The following is an 18,537-nucleotide window of genomic DNA, read 5'->3' on the forward strand; positions in this document are numbered from 1 at the left end:
AAATTGTCTACTAGCCTGAGATAAACCTGTATTAGAGGCCAGGTTGACAGCTCCTCCGCATCCCCAGCCCCTTCAAGAAGGGTGGGCACGGGGGGGGGGGGGGGGGCGGGGGGGGGGCGGGGAGCGATGCACAGAGACCCATACATGGGAAGAGAACAACAGAGGAAAATAGGGGCTACGTGGAGGCTGACTGACAGGCAACTCAGACAGAGACTTACCCCAACCAGTGCTGGCGTTGCGGGGGGGGGGGGGGGTGCCAAAGAATTGGGGGCGGGGTTTTCTCACTGTAAGGTCTTTCTGGTCCTGCTCTCTCCTTCTCCCCCAAGACTCTTGACTTCAAGTTCAGGGGGTAGTGTTTCTAGAGAGCTAGCCGCCTTCCCCGCACTTTCCAGCTCACCCTTTCACCGGGTGCCTCCCCTGAGCTGCAAAGAGGAGGGGGCGGGGGTAGGGGGAGCCAATCCCGGCAGCGCCAAAGGGGGGAGGCAGCGGTGACAGCCGCTGGGAGGGGGCGGGAGGAGAGAGGCGGCTCGGCTTCAGCTCTGCGCTCAGCTCGGCTCTGCCTCAGCACTGCCCAAGCCTCCCTTCTGTTCCTGCCCCAGGACCCCTGGGTGGGCCCTAGACCACTCCGGGTCCCCAGACTCAATCTTAGTCCGGACTCACCTGGCGCCCAGCCCCGGCCTCGGGCTTCGCCGCCAGGGGGCGCCGTGTGAGCGCCCTATCCCGGTCACCGGGCGCCCCCTCCCGTGGCCCAGGTGGGACGGGAGGGGGTTGCTGGGGGCCATGCGGGGCCAGGGTCGCAAGGAGAGTTTGTCCGATTCCCGAGACCTGGACGGATCCTATGACCAGCTCACCGGTGAGTCGGTGGATCGGGGTTTGCAGGAGGGAGGGTCGATTCCATCCCTCCAGACCCTTAAGCCTCTGACCCTAGCCAAGCCCTTACCCACACTCTGCCCCATTTCCAGGCACCCTCCTGGCTGTTTTGGGCCCAGGACACGGGGGTTCAAAGCCTTGGATCCCACGGTGGTGTAGGGCGGGCGGGGGAGGGGAGGAAAGCAGGTGGGCAGGTGGGGAGAGGCAGCAGGTGTGGGCCGGTATGACACAAGGCGAGGAGGGTTCTGGTGGGAGGTGTTACGTGCGTGAGCGCCTGTCATTCTTTGTGTGTGTCTGTGTGTATGTGTGTGGCCTCCCACAGCTGGTTGCCATGTGCCCTGAGCTTGGTGACAGATGGCCAGGGTGAATGTGATTGTATGTGGCTTTGGGATTGTATGATCTCGTCAGATGTTTGAGTGACGTTGTGTAGTACCCTGATTGTGCTAATGAAGTTGTTTGACCATGTCTTTCTGTTTTATGTGCTTTGAGTGTGTGATTCTGTATGAAGTGGCATGTAACTACCAGAACGTGTCAGGGCTTCACTTTATGGTGGTATGTCTCTTTGTAAGACTTTGTGAACTTCCTGGGGCAAGCATTTGTTAAAGTGGGTTGTGTTGTGATTTGTGATTGTGAGACTACATGGGTTATATTGGCATTTGATGCTGATTGTGTACTTTGATGTGGTGGTGTCTTTAGTGGGGCTCTGTGAGTGTCTATGACGTGTGTTACCCTAGCTGCCTCTCTAGCTTCCTGGCGCAGAAGGGGATCTTTAGTACACACCACTGCTTCCCCCACGTTTTCCACAAATAGCTCAGATGGACCCAAGGAGGGACTCTAGTGTCCAGATGCTCAGCCTGGCTTCTAAGAGCAGCACCTGGCCCCTGTCCATGGGCTTTGTTTAGTGTTTGGTGAGACCCCCTATCTCCCCATGAAGCATTCAGAGATCATTCTTACAACTGAAGCTCTTTCAACACCCAAAAACCCTCCTAGAATGTCACCCTAAACCAGAGGAAGAAACACTCCTTTGCTTCCCTTCCAGACCCAGAGATAGAAGCTCTAGGTCTGGGAGGTGCCATGTGACCTCCCCTTATAAGTGTCCCCCAAACCACTTTGCTGCCCAGATATCCCCTCTATTTCCCATTGGGGAGGCATGAGAGGCCCAATACATCTGTGCCTGTGCCCAATCCTGGGTTTGGTAGGCAGATCCATGTGTTTGTGTGGGTGACACCTTGTGTACATTTCCATGTACATGTGTGTTTCTGTCTCTCATTGTGCAGACTGCTCAAGAACTCCAACAGAGAATGGGAGGAGGGAGACTGTCTCCCATGTGTGTGAAACAAATGGGACATGAAGGAGGCCATGATCCTTGTCTGTCCCTAGGGGAATGAGGTCAAGACTTGGGATGGGGGAGAGGACTAGAATGTAATACCTTTAGAAAGTGTCTCTTTGACTCACTGACCCTGCGGAGGTCCTAGTCCCTAAGCCAAGACTCCCAGAAGGGGAAGCCCTTCCACTCAGGCAGGCCCCAGGTGTGCCCTAGATGTGCCTCAGACTTGGATGGAATCCAAAGGTCCAGCTGTCTATTTCTGCTTTGTACTGTTCTCACCATCTCAGGACCTTTGAGAGTAGTAGGGGCCCCAGAGCCCTCATTAGCACTACATTAGTCAGTGTTTGCTTCCTGCTTTAATTGATTCTCCCCTTCAATGGAATCAGCCCCTCCCCACTTGGCTATTTGAATCAGAGATTGATTGGGTGAAGGTGGGGAAGCACTTGTACTAGAAGGTGCAGGAATGGAAGTGTGAATACCAGCTATGTATGATTTTGCTCTCTCTGGGCCTCACTTTTCTCATCTGTAAAATGGGGAATACTACCTCCTGCCTATCAGCCTCCCAATAGAAATAGGATCAAATGTTGGCAAACATCAAGAATTATGTTCCTTGTCATGAGCACCCTCTCTGTAGATAGCTATACACACGACTTGGAAAGAGAAATAGGACTACCAGGAGCTCTCCTTTCGAAGGACAGCTTATCTTGTGGCAGGAGACAAATGGGTTTTTGACACCCTCTGTGTTAAAGCACTGGGTGCTTGGACAAGTCTGAGCAGACTGAGCAGAAGCCTCAAGGGGAGTCGTTGTCCGCGGTGCTGAAGAACTCGCCGGAGGGAGGTGTTGCCGGGCCATCCGAGTGCCCAAAGTATCTTCCCTGTGCAGTCAGCGAAGACTTTCATGGGGCCGGGGGAGGTCTGAGAGTTATCCTGTTCCACATCTAATCCCTCAAGCGGTAGGTCCCGGCCTGCTTGGCAGTGCGGCGGGAAAAGTCAGTGATCAGCGGCGGTCCTTTCCTAGCTAGAAGCAAATAAAGGACTGAAGAACATGAGGAGAGAATTTGGACCTGGCTGGCCAAGACCTGAGCTCGGGTCCCTGGGCCTACGATCTCCCTTCATGCCATAATATTGTTCTTGTCCTTCACGCTATAAATATGGTTCCCTGGACTGGGGCGCCCCCGTGTGGTAATAAAGGAGCTATGCTTGCGGAGCTGATCCTACTGGGGATGTCACCAAATCAAGGGGCAAGATTTGCATGGAATTCGGATGTGACTGTCGTCTCGTAAATGTTATATTTTCAGCTAAAAAATACGGGATCCAGTCGAAGGACTGGAATTATGTCCCTTCTGTAGGCTGTCCTAGCAGTTTGAAGAAATAGTGGGTGATGGAAAGGGCTTACTTTGGCATGGGGATGAATCCAGGAAAGAGATCAGGACCGGGACTGGACTGAGAAAGGGGGGGGGGGGGGAGCGCTTCTCCTGATATACTTGGCTGGCAGCCTATGATGGGAGAATCTGTGAACCCGCTGGAACAAGGGGACACAAAACAGGAACACCTATGAGAGAAAGGGATTTGGAGACAGGAGACAGACCAGTGGGGGCACATCCCTGCCACCTCTTCTTTGCCACTCCAATACACTGGCCAGTTCCTCCTCCTCCCTTCTGCTCTCTCTCCCATTGGTCCAGGAAGTATGGAAGTGTGGGAAGTTGCCATGACAACTATGTCCTCTTACCTCTTACCCCTTCTTTTTTCTGCCAAAATGCAAAGAGGAGGGGTGTGACAAGTAGAGGAGGGGCTGGAGAAGGGCAATGAAAGATAAGGTTCATTTCCCCCCAACTCCGTTTTCAAAACCCGTGGGTGCCGCCCTTCCCCAGCTGAAATCCAGAAAATGTTCCCAAAGAAGGCTATAAGGAGAGTCCACGCCGGGTCTCCACCCCACCTTCCCCTTCAGCCTCAGTCTAGGAACTTTGGGGTCCAATGATTCAGATGCTGGTCCAGGGCCCGTTCCCTCGTGCGGTCCGGAGGAGACCTGGAGTGGAACGAATCTCTGCGGTCTGAGGTCCTGGTCCTGCAGGTCTGGTCCTTGGCGCCGCCCACACAGGGCCCACTAGGGTGCGCGGTGGAGACCCGACCACCTTGGGGGCGGAGCTTGGCCACTGGTGCTCTCAGCGGAATCATGAACCGTTGCTCCCGCAGGTGCAGGAGCCCACTGGGGCAGGCAGCGCGATCCCTCTACCAGCTGGTGACTGGGTCGCTGTCGCCAGGTATGAGGAAGGGAGGAAGGGGCTGGACCCCTAAAAAAGTAAGCGAAGTGGGATAGAAGCCTTACAAAGGTAGGGAGGGAAAGGGCTCCTCACAGATGGAAGGAGCAGTATCCCTCAAAAAAAAAAAAAAAAGGTTTAAAGGGCAGTACCCCTGACAGAGTGGAACTAAGGATAGGGTTCCTTACAGAGGACGTGAAGGAGATAGGGGTCCTCAAGGAGGAAAGGAGAGGGGCATCATGGTCCTTCACAATGGTGGAGGAGGGGGCCTCAAGCCGGTGAATGTAAGAGGCAAGGCCCCTCACAGGGATAAAAGGAGGAAGCTTGCAGCAGAGCAGGGAAAAGGCACAGCCCTTTACTGAATTGTTTAATTTACTGGGATCTTAAAATAACTGGGTTGAGTGTCCAAAGGAAAAATATCTGAGGTAGGACTGGACCAACATGAACTAAGCTAGTGAGCTCATGCATGATGGGATGGATAAACTTGTGTGGCACAAAGATTTTATGTCACTGTTTTGTCTATCTTTAGGAGTCTGTATTAAGAGGGTTGTGCATGCGTCACTGAGGTTGTGAACATCGCTGGGGCTGTGTGTCCCTTGGGTTGCATATCCCTGGGATTCTGTGATAGTGAAACTGCATGTACATGAGTTTTATGCATTAGAGTTGGGTTGGGGGGTTCCTGAGTCACACTAAGTTGGTTGTGTAGCCTTCACAAATTTATACTTTTGGTGTGGGATTTGTGGAATTTATGATATGGGTATTATGGATATCATATCATGGCACTGCTATTTGTGCACACTTTCACTTGGGTTTCCTTAGGGCTATCTGGGCAGGCCCCACAGAACCCAGCATCCCCTCCCAGATGGCCTGGGGAGACCCAAACAGCCTAGCCCCGCTGTTCTCTGGTTCTCTCCATGGTATCCACTTGAGCCCCAGGAGTATAGGCAGGCCTCTCCTTGCCATGAACTCCCCAGAAGGAGGGGAGATGGGGCTGAGCCAGAGCCATACTTAGAAATCGCTTGGGGAGCATGCGTCCCCCAAGCCCACTGCTTGGGCCTGTCTCCAGTGACAGATAGCTAGAGCCAGGCGGGGCCAGCTCTCAATCATAGCAGGCATGACTTCCAGGCCCCAAAATAGCCCTAAGGCCTAGGAAGTTCATTAATCACCTGATACAGTTGGGGGTTGCTGTGTCTTCTGGCCTGGCTGGGGGAGACTGGGGTCGGAGGACTCAGAGAGAATGACTTGGGCTCTTCAGTGGCTGGGATCTTCACTGAGGGAGCAAGGATAGATGGGAAAGTGGGACAGTTACACAGGGTGGGTCCCCCCATAAAGTTTGAATAATTAAATGATAGGAGTATCTCTCTTGAGATTTAAGAGACCCAGGGAGGGTCCACCTAATGCTTCGAGAAAGTTTTCCCTTAAGACTTCACTCTGCCTGAAGTACTTCCATTAAGACTTCACTCCTTTGAGCAAAGAGCTAAGTGGCATGGGCGTGATAGAGAAGGACAGATCTGGGCAAATTTCTCACAGGGCCCTGAGACTTGAGAGGTCTCTGAGTAGGGAGAAGGAAGAACCTGAAAAACACCTCACTCTTTCACTTTGACAGATCTTCCCACCTTGAGTTCCTGTGAGGGTCAAGGCTTCTGAAGGTTGAGTGAGGGAGCGGGAGAGGGAAATGGAGGGTCAGGGACAGGATGATTGGCTGCAAGGTTGTCAGTTTGTCTGTGAAACAGCATCAGAGATCAGGGAGATGTTGCTGTGCTGCCTCTTTCAATCCAAATAATCTGGCTTAGCATTCAAGGCTCTGTGGAATCTGACTATTTTGGTCTTATCACTTTTAGCTCCCCCTAGGTAACTAAGCTAGTCACCCAGGACTCCTTGACACACCCACATGTGTTGGAGAGACAGCCTGAGGGAGTCCCTGGATCTTTGGTTCTGGTTCAAGTTTTGATCCATTCCTGTACTGTCTTGGGAAAATCACTTCTCTGAGCCTCAATTCCTTCATCTGCAAAATAGGTATATTACTACTCACTCTGACCATGTAAGCTATAAACACAGGAATAATAGATCCTACCTATCAGGTTTATTATGAGGAATCAGTTAGGTAATATATATATATAGTATCTAGGACATATGTGCTCAATAAATGTTGATCTCTTTGTTAAGATGGACTTTTGACATTTTAGCCATTCTCTAAGAGTCAGCTAAAAAAAATACCTTCTCCCTGCCCTGGCCGGTTTGGCTCAGCGGTTAGAGTGACAGCCTGCGGACCAGAGAGACCCGGGTTCAGTTCCCCCTAAGGGCCCTGGCCGGTTTGGCTCAGCAGTTAGAGCATCGGCCTGCGGTCTGGAGAGACCCGGGTTCAGTTCCCACTAAGGGCACGTACTTCGATTGCAGTTTGTCCCCAGCCCTGGTTGGTCGTGCGGGTGGTAGCCACTCGATGTGTCCCTTTCACGTCGATGTTTCTCCCTCTCTCTCGTCCTCTCTCTCCCTCCCACTCTATCTGTACAAAAATTGGAAAAATGTCCTCGGGTGAGGATAAAAAAAAACAAAAACAAAAACAGTTCCCCCTAAGGACACATACCTACCTCATACCTGGGTTGCAGTTTGTCCCAGCCCTGGTTGGGTTGGGGTCATGTGGGTGGCAACCACTCGATGTGTCTCTCTCAAGTCGATGTTTCTCTCTTACCCACTCTCTCCCTCCCACTGTATCTGAAGATAAAAAATGTCCTCGGGTGGGTGAGGATTAAAAAAAAAAGCCCTGGCTGGTTTGGCTCAGCGGTTAGAGCGTTGGTCTGCGGTCCGGAGAGACCCGGGTTCGGTTCCTGCTGAGGGCGTGTACCTCAGCTGCAGTTTGTCCCCGGCCCTGGTTGGTCATGTGGGGGGCAGCCACTCGATGTGTCTCTTTCACGTCGATGTTTCTCTCTCTCACGCTCTTCTTCTCTCCCCCTCCCATTCTATCTGAACAAAAAATGGAAAAATGTCCTCGGATTAAAAAAAAAAAAATACCCTCTCCAAGTTTTGCCTGGCCTCCCACTTAGAAAGTTTTTACTATAGCTCATTTCATGGCTTGCCTAGAACAGTTCCTACCATGCAGTGGGCATGCAACAAATATTTTTTGAATGAATAGATGGCTATAGTTCTCTCAGTGGGCAGTCTCTCCCTGCCCAGTGGAAGCCAGAGCCCTGTTTGATTCACCTTTGTTCCACAGGCTCCAGTTCAGAGCCTGGTATTCAATTAGTATAGGTCCAATTTTTTTTTTTAAACATTCTTGCACCCTAGGAACTTGGAATCTACTTGATGAAGCAGGATTGATCCAGAAATATCGGGGTTCAAATCTGCATCATTTAACTAGGTGAATTTGAGCAAGTCCCTTTATCTCTCTGGCCCTTGTTTACCTCATCAGTAAAATGGGCACAACACTAGTTACTCTGCCTACCTCATGGGGTCGTCATGAGAAGCCACTGAGAGAACAATATGGAAATGCTTTGTGAATTGTTAAGAGCTATAGAAAAGTAAGGGGGCATGTTATTAATAATGGTTGCAAACACTTCAGCACTTACTCTGTGCCAGGAGTTATTCTATCAGCTTTCCAATTTTAACTTATTTACTCCAACCAGCAGCCCTATGAGATGGGAAACTGAGTCACACATAGGTTGAGAACTTGTCCATTTAATTGCAAATTAAATTAAGTGGCAAAGCTGGGATTTGAACCCAGTCTAGCATGCTGGCCCACACTATTACCTAGCATGCTAGGCTGTCTCCTTTTATTGTTCCCACTAATACTATTACAAAATTGTGTGCTGAGTTTTGAGGGCCCAACATTGAATTCAGTAAAAATTCAGGCACCTGGGCTGGAATCTCTGAAGGGAAAGGAATTTTAGATGCCTCCAAAGGGTAGTTAAGAACTGTAGGACAGAGGGAGAGCAAAAGGGAAAGGCACAGAGATAGCCAAGTTTGGTGGATTTAGGGGACAGTGAGGAGGCCAATCTGGCTGAAAGAAAAAGGGATCTGCTAATGAGGGTAAGGGGGATTTACACGGTGATGGGAAGGTGTTTGCTGGTTTCACCTGTTAATCTGTAATCTCTAAAGCGTGAGAATCTGAAAGCAGTCTTCTTGGGGTAGGGGATGAGGGGAAGTAGAGGGTCAAGCCTGCCTGAGGCTACCCTTCCTTCCCAATCCTTTCAAAACCTTCCAGGGATGTTGGGTGGGGTAAAGTAAAGGGGTAACATATGGCCTGACCCCCAGTGGTGGCCTATAGAACTACAGATCGGTGAAACACAAATGTAGCCATGGGACCAGCTCCCACCCAACCCCCACCCCACAAATGGGGCTCAGACACACTCATCCCAGAGCTGGACCAGGAAGGAGGGCTTCCTCTGGGGGTCCATCACCCTAAATTGGCCTCCTGGGTGGGCAAGTTGTCTAAGAAGGGAGCCAGTGTAGTGGTGTAGTTTGGAGCGCAGCAGGCTCACAGTTAGACTGGTTTAAAATTGAGGCTCTGATACTGATCTTACCTCCCTTTGCCTTAGTTTCTTTCACTACCTGTAATGTGGGGATAATAGTACTGCCTTCACAGGTTTATTGTGAAAATTCAAGATGATAATGTCTATAAGCATGTAGTATTCTTTCTAGCACATAGTGAGTGCTCAGTTAGCATTAGTCACCTATGCAGTAACTCAGCAGCTTCAGTCTTCTAGCTCACTGCCTCTGTGGGCCTTCCCCCCCACCACCACCACCATCACTAACTGAGACAGAACTGGGAAGATAGGGGAGGAGGGTCCAAGAACGTTCCAGGGGGTGGGGTGGAGTGGCGCCCTCGGAGGGTTCAGATTTCTCTTCTCTCTGGGCTTCTCCATCTGCTCAGTAATGGTTCCCTAGGAGCAGACAGGGCTTTGGCAGCTCCTGGGCAAGGCCCCAGCCAGGAGGAAGGGAAGAGCACTGTTCCTCCTCCTCTCCCAAGAAACTTGTATCTTTTGGTCCCAAAGGCAGCCGAAATAAGTTTCCTCCCCAGAGGGTCCTGATAGGGCTAAGCAGACTTTTTCCTGTACAGGCTATTGGATCTAATTCTTCCTCCCTGGGCCTCAGTTTCTCTATCTGTGTCCTGTGGGAAGAGAGTGCTTCCCTCCTCCCCACAGTCTCCATGGCAACTGTAGATCAATGTTGGTAGTGTCCTCCTGACTGGAGAGGTCACTGCCTTCTTCCCTCTTATATTCTCATACAGATTCAATTACACAACCACCAGAGACAAGTACTCCTAATTATAGGACGCATCCATATTGCCGGTCCTCAGATCCACATCCCACAATCCTACTAAAACAAAGACACTTCACACCCCATACAAACTCAGAAGTACTCTAATACACTCTAACACACACACCATAGACACCCCGTCACAAAACCCTATAAACAAGATACACACCTAATAGGTGCACAATCACGTGTAAACACACAGACACATATTCTCCATACAGACAAACATAGAAATATACAAGCAAGAAAACACCCAGACACCCATAATATATTCTGACCCACACATCTATTCCTTATATATGTGCAGCTCATAGTTTCTCATACACACTGCCCTTCCCTGCCTTTTCCCTGAGCTCCTCCCTCCCCCCTCCCTTTGGCACAGAGTAGCCACAAGGTGTCTGGGGAAGCTGTCCTGGGGACAGAGACAGGTCACTCCCTCCCTCCTCTGGCCTGGCAAGGCCTGGCCCATATCCGTCACACCAAAAGCACCCGAGAAGATGCCAGTCCAGAGGCTGAGGTGGCCTGTGAAGAGGAAGAGGCTGTGGTTGGGAGGTTGTGGCTGGGAAGCGAATGGGGCAGGGGCGGGGTAAGGGAAGTGGGGAGAAGGAGGAGATCCAGGGAGGGAGAAGGGGAGGGAGGCTGCAGGCATCCTACTCAGGTTGGGAGCCTGAAGGGGAGGGCTGGCAGGCTTGTCTGAGTCTCAGCCATTGGGAGCCATGCCCCAGGTCCACCATGAACCTGGAAGGGCTGGAGATGGTTGCAGTGCTTGTGGTCCTCGCTCTGTTTGTCAAGGTCCTGGAGCAATTTGGACTCTTTGAGCCTGTCTCCTTGGAAGGTAACCCAGGTGTCTGGGCAGGTCTGGGCTGCTGGCTGGAGGGACAGCTGCCAGCAGCATTGGGGAGGGGCTACTCTGACTTTTATGACTCAAGCTGAGGTGAGTGATGGGATTAGGACATCTCCGGGAGATGAGGAGAGTGCTTGGGAAACAGGACATGAGGAGAGGTAAAGAAGGGGACTCTGGGGTAGGGCATCTGGGGAGGTGAGGGGGGAATCTAGGGGACTGGGTATCTGAGGGAGTGATGAGGATTACAGTGTAGGAGGACTGGGGTATGGAGATGAGGGGAGTCTGGGAGACATGAGGAGAGATCTGGAGATAGGCGGGGGTATCTGGGATAGAGGAAGGGGGTTCTAGGGGTCCTGAGATAACGCTAGACTGCTGGGGAGTCCCTTTTGGGTCCAGGTGCCCAAAATGGCTCTGAAGATGATGTGTATGACTCCCCACATCTCCATCTTTACAGGTATAGGTTACAGAATGTGTGTGGACTCAGTGCATGAGAGATATAGGGGGTGTGACTGTGTGTTCATGTATGTGATGAGAAAGGACAAAGTGTGTGGCTGTGTAAGCCTGTGTATGTGACAGGGATGTGATTTAATGTGTCAGAGTGACAGGGTTTGTGGCTTTGTTGGATGGTGGATGTGACTGTGCCTGAGGGGACAGGGTGTGTGGCTGAGCCTCTCTAGTTATCAGATTGTGTGCCTGGCTGCTCCCAGAGGTCTTTGAGACTATACTAGCTCTATACCCAAGACTTAGGATGTAGGTAGGTTCTGGAGGGACAGGAATAGTAAGACTGTGAATGAGACATTTATAGATCAGTTCTGGCAGGAGGGTGAGGGACCCTGGGTCAGCTGAGGGACCCTGCTTCCAAAACCTGCATTTCTTCTCAGGATCTAAGGGTAGAATGGTCTCCAGGTCCTAGACGTTGGAGGTGGGAAATCAATTTTCCACTCTACTCCAAAGTCAAGTGGGGAGAGTGATATTGGAGGTAGAGAGGGGAATATGTTCTGCCACCCCTGGAGAGTTTTGGCCTCTCCCTCCTCTTTACACCAAGAACTAACTGTGCAGCTTCATAGCATGGCTGCTCCCCAGTTTCACCAGGATCAGGAAAACAGGCAGAATCATGATAGGAGGACTGCAGGGGAGAACAAAAAAGATGTGAAAGGAGCTAAGGACAAGAGGAAGGTGCATGAATCGTCTGCTCTAGTGTTCAGTAAGAGAGGAAAACTAGCCCACTCTCCATCCTCTGCTGTATTTATCGGGATGGGGTGAGGACCAGGAACTGATCCTAGATGAACTAGGGTTCATCCAATCTTGAAAAGATAAAATCAGCTGAGCTCTAACTTGCCATCCCCTTTGGACTATTTGGTAGGAAAAGAGGTCATTCAGGAAATCCAGTGTCCTGTAAGCTGAAGGCAGTCCCTTTCTCTTTCTACCTTCAGAGGAGCATAGAGGAGATTGAGTCCTGGGGACAGGTAAGGAGGATGTGTGAAAAGGAGGTGGTTGGAAGAGGGCAGGAGCTGCCCCCCAGTCTGGTGGCAACTCTACCACCAGAGGCCCCAGGTACAATCTGGCTTTGGGAAACCAAAGTCCAGGCTAATGGAGCCCTGGGCAAGGGTCCAGGCCGCCATTGATCCCCCACCCAACCCACAACCTCCTTCCCACCTCCCCATAGCTCCTGCTGCAGAGGACGGAGAGAGGACATAGTGGAGGATGAGAAGGCTATAATTTCTGGCAGTTACCTCCTGGGAGCAGGGCCTTATCTGAGGTGGAGACTGACTTGGGAGGGCAGTGCCTGTGTGGGAGCTAAAATGCCCAAGTAACCTACAACCAAAGGAAGTTGGGCCCCTCCAGGAATGGACTGAGGTCAACCTCATTCTCTGTGCCAAGACCTGTGGGCACTGGCCCTGGAATCTGGAGGTTGGTGCAACTGGAAGACAGACACACATGAATGTGGAGGGTCTCCTTAGGATGCAATTAGAGTTGTAGGACATATGTGTAAATAAGGCGAAGGGAGAGGAATTGTAATAGCCCCACATTACATCAAAATACTCAAGTTCTGTTATTGCCTCAAAGTTCCCTATCATTTCACCTTCAAAGAGTAAGCCATATCGGAAAGGACTGGGAAGGGACACTTTTAGGGTGGATGTGTTAGATGATGAGGACTTCTGGACCGATTGGCAGGAAGATTTGGTGACTTGGAATGAAGAGTTGTAGAACAGAAAGGTGGGCGTACCCAGGAAAGATGAAGGTTATATATGTGAGGTGCAGCCTTAGGTATCTGGGTGCCATTGGTACATCACATAGGTCACAATATGATAATAGGTATGTGACATGGTGACCTTGATATGTGTCATAACATATAAGGTTCTAGTATGTCATTAACACATTGTGTCGTGATGTCCCAGGGTCATTGTGTGTTTTGATCATGCAGTGTGTAAGATGGCCTGTAGAGGTCCTCATGTATATGTGTCATGTTTTTCCTAGGTCACATTTGTATATGTTTGTATTAAGGAGTTTTAAGGCATTGTGTGTGTGTGTGTGTGTGTGTGTGTGTGCGCTCGTTCGAGCATGTGTTGAAAAATGCTTAATTATCCCACCGGGTGTGAGTTACTGGGTATCAGGCTGTCACTGTGTGGCAACCATTACTCTGTGATTTATCATTCTGTGTGTCACTATACATGCCTATCTGTGTGTGTGTGTGTGAGAATGGTGTTCATAGCCAGCCAATCCTTGGGTTGGACATCACCCTCAGAGGTCCAGCCATGACACCGGAGGCCAGGGCACTGGGTCAGCAGACACTGAAGCCATTGCCAACCCCCCCACCCCCAGCCTCACTGTCCCCAGCTGTGTTTTATTATGCAAAGTGCCCAATCTGTCTGGGGTGGGGGTGGGGGGTCCATGCCTCTGAAACCCACTGCACTCCCCTAAGCCAGCTCCAGCTACCCTGGCAATCTCCCCTCAATCCTCCCCCAACACCTGCCCCCAGCCGGGGTTAATTTGTGATGGTGGGAAAGGGACAGGGAACGTTGGGGCAATGGGGTTAATGTGCCTTCCTGGGTCTTCTCTCTTCCCAGGCCACCCTCCAGGGCCTACTAAAAAAGCGCTGAAGCAGCGGTTCCTCAAGCTGCTGCCGTGCTGCGGGCCCCAAGCCCTGCCCTCAGTCAGTGAAAGCAAGTGCCGCTCCTGTATTTCCGGGGGCGGGGCCCATTGTGTGGGATGGGACCAGTGTGACGGGGGCGCGTGCGTGTGTGCGTGTGTGCGTGTGCGTGTGTGTGTGTGTGAACAATGTGTTGTGTCCACTGGTAGGGTGGGCACTGGCTGGCATGAGAGTGAGCAGGCATAGTAGCTACTGCTCTCAAAGGAAGCCGAGTGTTGGGGTGTGGTCCGTTTGGGGGCGGGTCCCTAGTGTCTGTGGGCGTCGCCAGTTTGAGAAATAGGCGGGACCTGTGTGTCTGGGCGCGGCTAGTATGGTAAGGCTGGGGCTGGAGCCCAGTGCTGTGGCCACTGTGGCAGGGCGGGGCCAGGCGGCTGTGAGGGTCTGTGCGTGGCTTAGCTGGGTTAGTATCTGCGACTCTGGCCTCCTGCCCTGTCCCTGGGCATATTTTGGTTGTCGAGATGTATGTCACCCATGCGAATGGAGCCCGCCCACCACCAGATGCCAGGATGCTTGGATTTTCTGGTGGCAGCCTGGTTCCCAGTTGAATGACCTCCGTTTGTCTCAAGGTCTATTTCCTCAGTTGGGCCTTGTCAATGTCATAGGATCATACTCCATTTTTCAATCTATAAAGGCCCATTTTGTAGTTATTTGAGAGTATTTGTTTGATACTGGATTCCACTTGGGGGGGAGATTCGGAAAAGGGACAGGCGTGAGTCCCTCAAGGAAGCCGAGAGTGTGCGTGGGGTCCATTTCGTGTGTGTCTGTGCTCGTTTGTCACGTGTGCTTTTGCGCGCGGGCCTTGGGTGTGTGCATTGTAACACGCAGGTCTGTGAGATTTGCAGTGAGTGTGAGGAGCGAGGTGTGTGTCTGCAGTTGGCCAGGTCTTCAGCTTTCTCGGTGACAGTTCACTCCCTTCAGCATTAGCCGCCCCAGCCTCCCTACGCCCCCACAGACCCCGCCCGCTGGACCCAGGTGACTTACTCTCCTGGTGGGGGCGGGGGCGGGGAGGGGGGGACTTCGGGAGCACGGGGTGGGGGTCACTTGCCTGGGGACTGGATGTTGGGGGCTGAGATGGGGCCATGGGGTGGGGCCTTGGCTAAGGCTAACCTGAGGTGGAGGCAAGGGTGGGGTCTGGATGGGGCTTGGCTGGAGCTGGGCGGGGCATGGCTCAGGCATGGCTGGGGTAGGCGGGGATTAGCGGGAGGGATGGCTCTGGGAGAGGCAAGACCTGGACTGGGTGGATCTGAGTTGGTCAGGGAAGGCCCAGAGCTGGGATCCACAGATGCCTCTTCTTGAGCCTGTCTTTATTACTCCAACTCCTTCAGGGATGAAGATGGGCTTGAGGATTTCTCTCCAACCAGGGACCAAGGGACCAGGGACCAGGGCCAAGTGGGATCCCTGGCTCTGGAGCCAGACCTGTCCTTGGGCCTGGCCCGCTGATAAATCTTGAAGCTGACCAGCATCTTCTCCCCTTGCCTTGATGTACTTGGCTTGGGGTCAGTGAACAGCCAGGCTGGTCTCTAGTGTCAGAGATAAGGGGGATGTATGGGTCCTGAGGCGTGGCTCTCCCTCCCCTCGCCCCACCTCTAACTCCCGCAGACAGCGTGGAGGATGAGTTTGAACTGTCCACCGTGTGTCACCGACCTGAAGGTCTGGAGCAGCTGCAAGAGCAAACCAAGTTCACTCGCAAAGAGTTGCAGGTCCTGTACCGAGGCTTCAAGAACGTGAGTGCAAACCCAGGCCAAACTGGGAGAGGGGTGGGACAGGTGGGGCGGGACCTATCCAGGACTTCTCAGAAAGGTGGCCTGGCTTTGGGGTGTGAGAGGAAAGGGGGGGGGAGGAGAAGGGAGGAAACCCCACCCCCAACCCCACCACTCCCCTCCAGCAGACCGAACTTCTAGCCGGAGTTCTGGCCTGTTTGAGATGGGGCGGAGCCTGTAGACTATCAGGTTAGTTCTGTTTTTTATTTGTGCACTGGGAGAAGTTTTGCCTTCCATTAGAAGAGCTACATGGTGAGCCCCCTGGAGACATGAAGATGTCCTTCTCTGAGAATCTCTGGGCGAGGAGGGGAGAGGGGTATGGAAGGGGAGTAAGTGGAAGTGGGTTTTAGCTCTGTCCACAGTATGGTCTCCCCACTTCACAGGAATGTCCCAGCGGAATTGTCAATGAGGAGAACTTCAAGCAAATTTACTCTCAGTTCTTTCCTCAAGGAGGTGAGGGGACAGGGCCTGAAAGGAGCAGCTGTCCATGTCTAGGTTGAATTAGAGAGACATTTCTGGAGGGTCTGGGAATGCCAAGTGATAAGAAGTATTTGGGGAGACCCATAGAGGTAGGAAATCCTTTGTGATCTGGAAGTTAAGCTTACTGATCCCCACTTATTCTACAGACTCCAGCACATATGCCACTTTTCTCTTCAATGCCTTTGACACCAACCATGACGGCTCGGTCAGTTTTGAGGTGAGCTGGAGGAGATGGGCCCGGGAGGCCTGGGGCTTCAGGGCCAGAATTTATAGAACAAACCCAGAGAGGAGGTTGGGTGAAGGGTATCTGAAGATACATTCCCCCCCTGCCTCCTTCCCAGGACTTTGTGGCTGGTTTGTCAGTGATTCTTCGGGGAACCATAGATGACAGGCTGAACTGGGCCTTCAACCTGTATGACCTCAACAAGGATGGCTGCATCACCAAGGAGGTGTGCAGGGCAACTGAAAAGCTGGAGGGGAGGTGTAAAAGGCCCATAGGAAGGAAATGTGACCCACATATGCATCACCAGCAGGGTGATGCCTGCCCTAGGCCCTATGCCTCCTGGTTTGAAGGCTGGAGGCTCTGAGGAGGGATCCTCTTCTTTCTTGGCCTAACAGGAAATGCTTGATATCATGAAGTCCATCTATGATATGATGGGCAAGTATACGTATCCTGCACTCCGGGAGGAGGCCCCAAGGGAACATGTGGAGAGCTTCTTCCAGGTGCTTGGGACTGCGTAGGCTGGAGGGTCCTGGAGTGAAGGGAAGAAGGTGAGGTCCCAGTAGAGAACTTACCTGAATTCTACCTGCCTCTCTCCTGCCGTCCCTCCTGTTCTCCCTCCCCCCGACTACCTTTTTGCAGAAGATGGACAGGAACAAGGATGGTGTGGTGACCATTGAAGAATTCATTGAGTCTTGTCAAAAGGTATAGGTCCCCACCCTCCACATTTTTCTGGTCTGGACTCAGGGCCTAATTCAATGATATAGGAGAAGGCTCCTTTGGGCAGAATGTCATCTCCTTAACTCACCCCCACTCCCAATCCTTTTCCTTCACAACTGGGGGAGGCCTGTCATTCTTCACCTCTGGTCTCTATGGGTGTCTCCTTCCTTGTTGTTACCTCTCTGTGTCTCTGAATGTCCCCATTTATGACTCGATGTCTCTCTCCCTGTCTCTGACCAGCTCTTGTTTTTTCTTTCTCCAATTGCCTCTCTTATACCATGGCTACAGGATGAGAACATCATGAGGTCCATGCAACTCTTTGACAATGTCATCTAGCTCCCCAGGAGAGGGGATCAGTTGTCCAGGGGGGACATGCTCTAGCCCTAGTCCAGTCGGACCTCATCCTTCTCTTTCCACCTCTTTCCTCATCCTAGCCCTGCCCTAGGGCCTTTAGGAATACAAGAGCCTGGAGATTCAGTGGTTTAGATCATTGGAGCTGAAGAGGCCAGGGGTGGGCTGAGTATATCATCTGGGTATTCCCAACTCCCAACAGCTCCCACTCCCTTCCTGACATTCATTGCTAAGGGTGCCCCTGCTATAGGAATTAAGTGGTTTTCCACCTCCCACCCCAACTCTAGAAACCACAACACTAGACAAATTTTTCCTGCTATGGTGCTTCCCCTATCCCTGATCTCATAAACATTTTTCCTAAAGTCCCTTCTCAAAGAGGCTGTTCTGTCCTTGGCACTAATTGGCCTTTTAGACCAGGGCCTTTGAGAGCTCTGTAAGAGAGGGACAAGAATGTAAAGAGAGAAATCTTGGGCTTGAGCCAGTGGTTAGGTCCTAGGAGGTAGCTGGAGTATAGAGCAGAAAGGCCTAGAGATTGTGAGAGCTAAGGCATGCCAGGCTATCACTCTGAGCTCCACAGGTCTACCATCAAGCAGTCAGAATATGAGTTTCCAGGCTTTTCAAAGACTTTTTCTCCTTGGAAATACCCCAGAAATTTTCCATACACTGCTCAGTATCCCAAGAGAGTCTGGGGTTGTGAAGTCTGGCTCATCCCTAGAATTTTTTTCTTTCCTTCCTTTTTGTTTGTATGGCAGCAGGAGAATATGGGTGGGAGACGTCCTGGCTGATTCCTATCAAAGGTTCAGCCTACCAGCATGGAATGAGTCAGGGACCATCCAGTGGATGCATTAGAAGAAAAGGAAAGGAGGGAGGCAGGCATAGCATCTGAACCCAGTGGCATTCATTAGAATCTTTATTCTACCATGGCATTATTTCAACCCCCCACATAGCCTCCTCAATTCCCACCTAGGGTCTCCTCTTGCTCCATTAAATCTACTCTGAGATGCCCCTGAACACACCTAGAAGGCAGGAACCGTAGGATCCAGGTCCCACGTCATCATCAGCAACTCTGCCATGCTGCCACTCCTTAATATAACTGCTTATCCCATTAGCCATGATCTGAGGGGAAGGGCCCCCAGGAAGCTTTCTTTCCCATCAGAACACTGTTGACTGCTTTGCATTTTTGGCTCCTTTGTATATTTTGTAAAATAAGAAATACACCAGATCCAATAAAACACAATGGCTATGCACAGGCTGTTGTCTCCACCTTTTTGTCCCTCCTACCCACACATACCTCACAATCTCT

The 18,537-nt window shown here is 51.6% G+C and overlaps 1 protein-coding gene across 3 annotated transcripts; it reads left to right on the forward strand.

The window, feature by feature from the left end:
* The first annotated feature begins 554 nt into the window (after positions 1-554).
* Positions 555-18,423, forward strand: KCNIP2 (potassium voltage-gated channel interacting protein 2). Of its 3 annotated transcripts, XM_036264630.1 has the most exons (10): positions 555-853; positions 13,621-13,716; positions 14,577-14,675; positions 15,303-15,427; positions 15,847-15,916; positions 16,090-16,160; positions 16,285-16,392; positions 16,562-16,666; positions 16,806-16,868; positions 17,172-18,423. In XM_036264630.1, the coding sequence occupies exons 1-10, from the start codon at positions 781-783 to the stop codon at positions 17,217-17,219; spliced, it is 858 nt and encodes a 285-aa protein (XP_036120523.1). In that variant the 5' UTR covers positions 555-780; the 3' UTR covers positions 17,220-18,423. The 3 variants fall into 3 exon arrangements, with proteins under 3 accessions (XP_036120523.1, XP_036120521.1, XP_036120522.1); XM_036264628.1 differs by lacking the exons at positions 13,621-13,716; positions 14,577-14,675; XM_036264629.1 differs by lacking the exons at positions 13,621-13,716; positions 14,577-14,675; positions 16,562-16,666.
* Positions 18,424-18,537: the final 114 nt, after the last annotated feature.

The sequence above is a fragment of the Molossus molossus genome, unplaced genomic scaffold (genome assembly GCF_014108415.1).
Source record: "Molossus molossus isolate mMolMol1 unplaced genomic scaffold, mMolMol1.p scaffold_m16_p_17, whole genome shotgun sequence".
Lineage (NCBI taxonomy): Eukaryota > Metazoa > Chordata > Mammalia > Chiroptera > Molossidae > Molossus > Molossus molossus.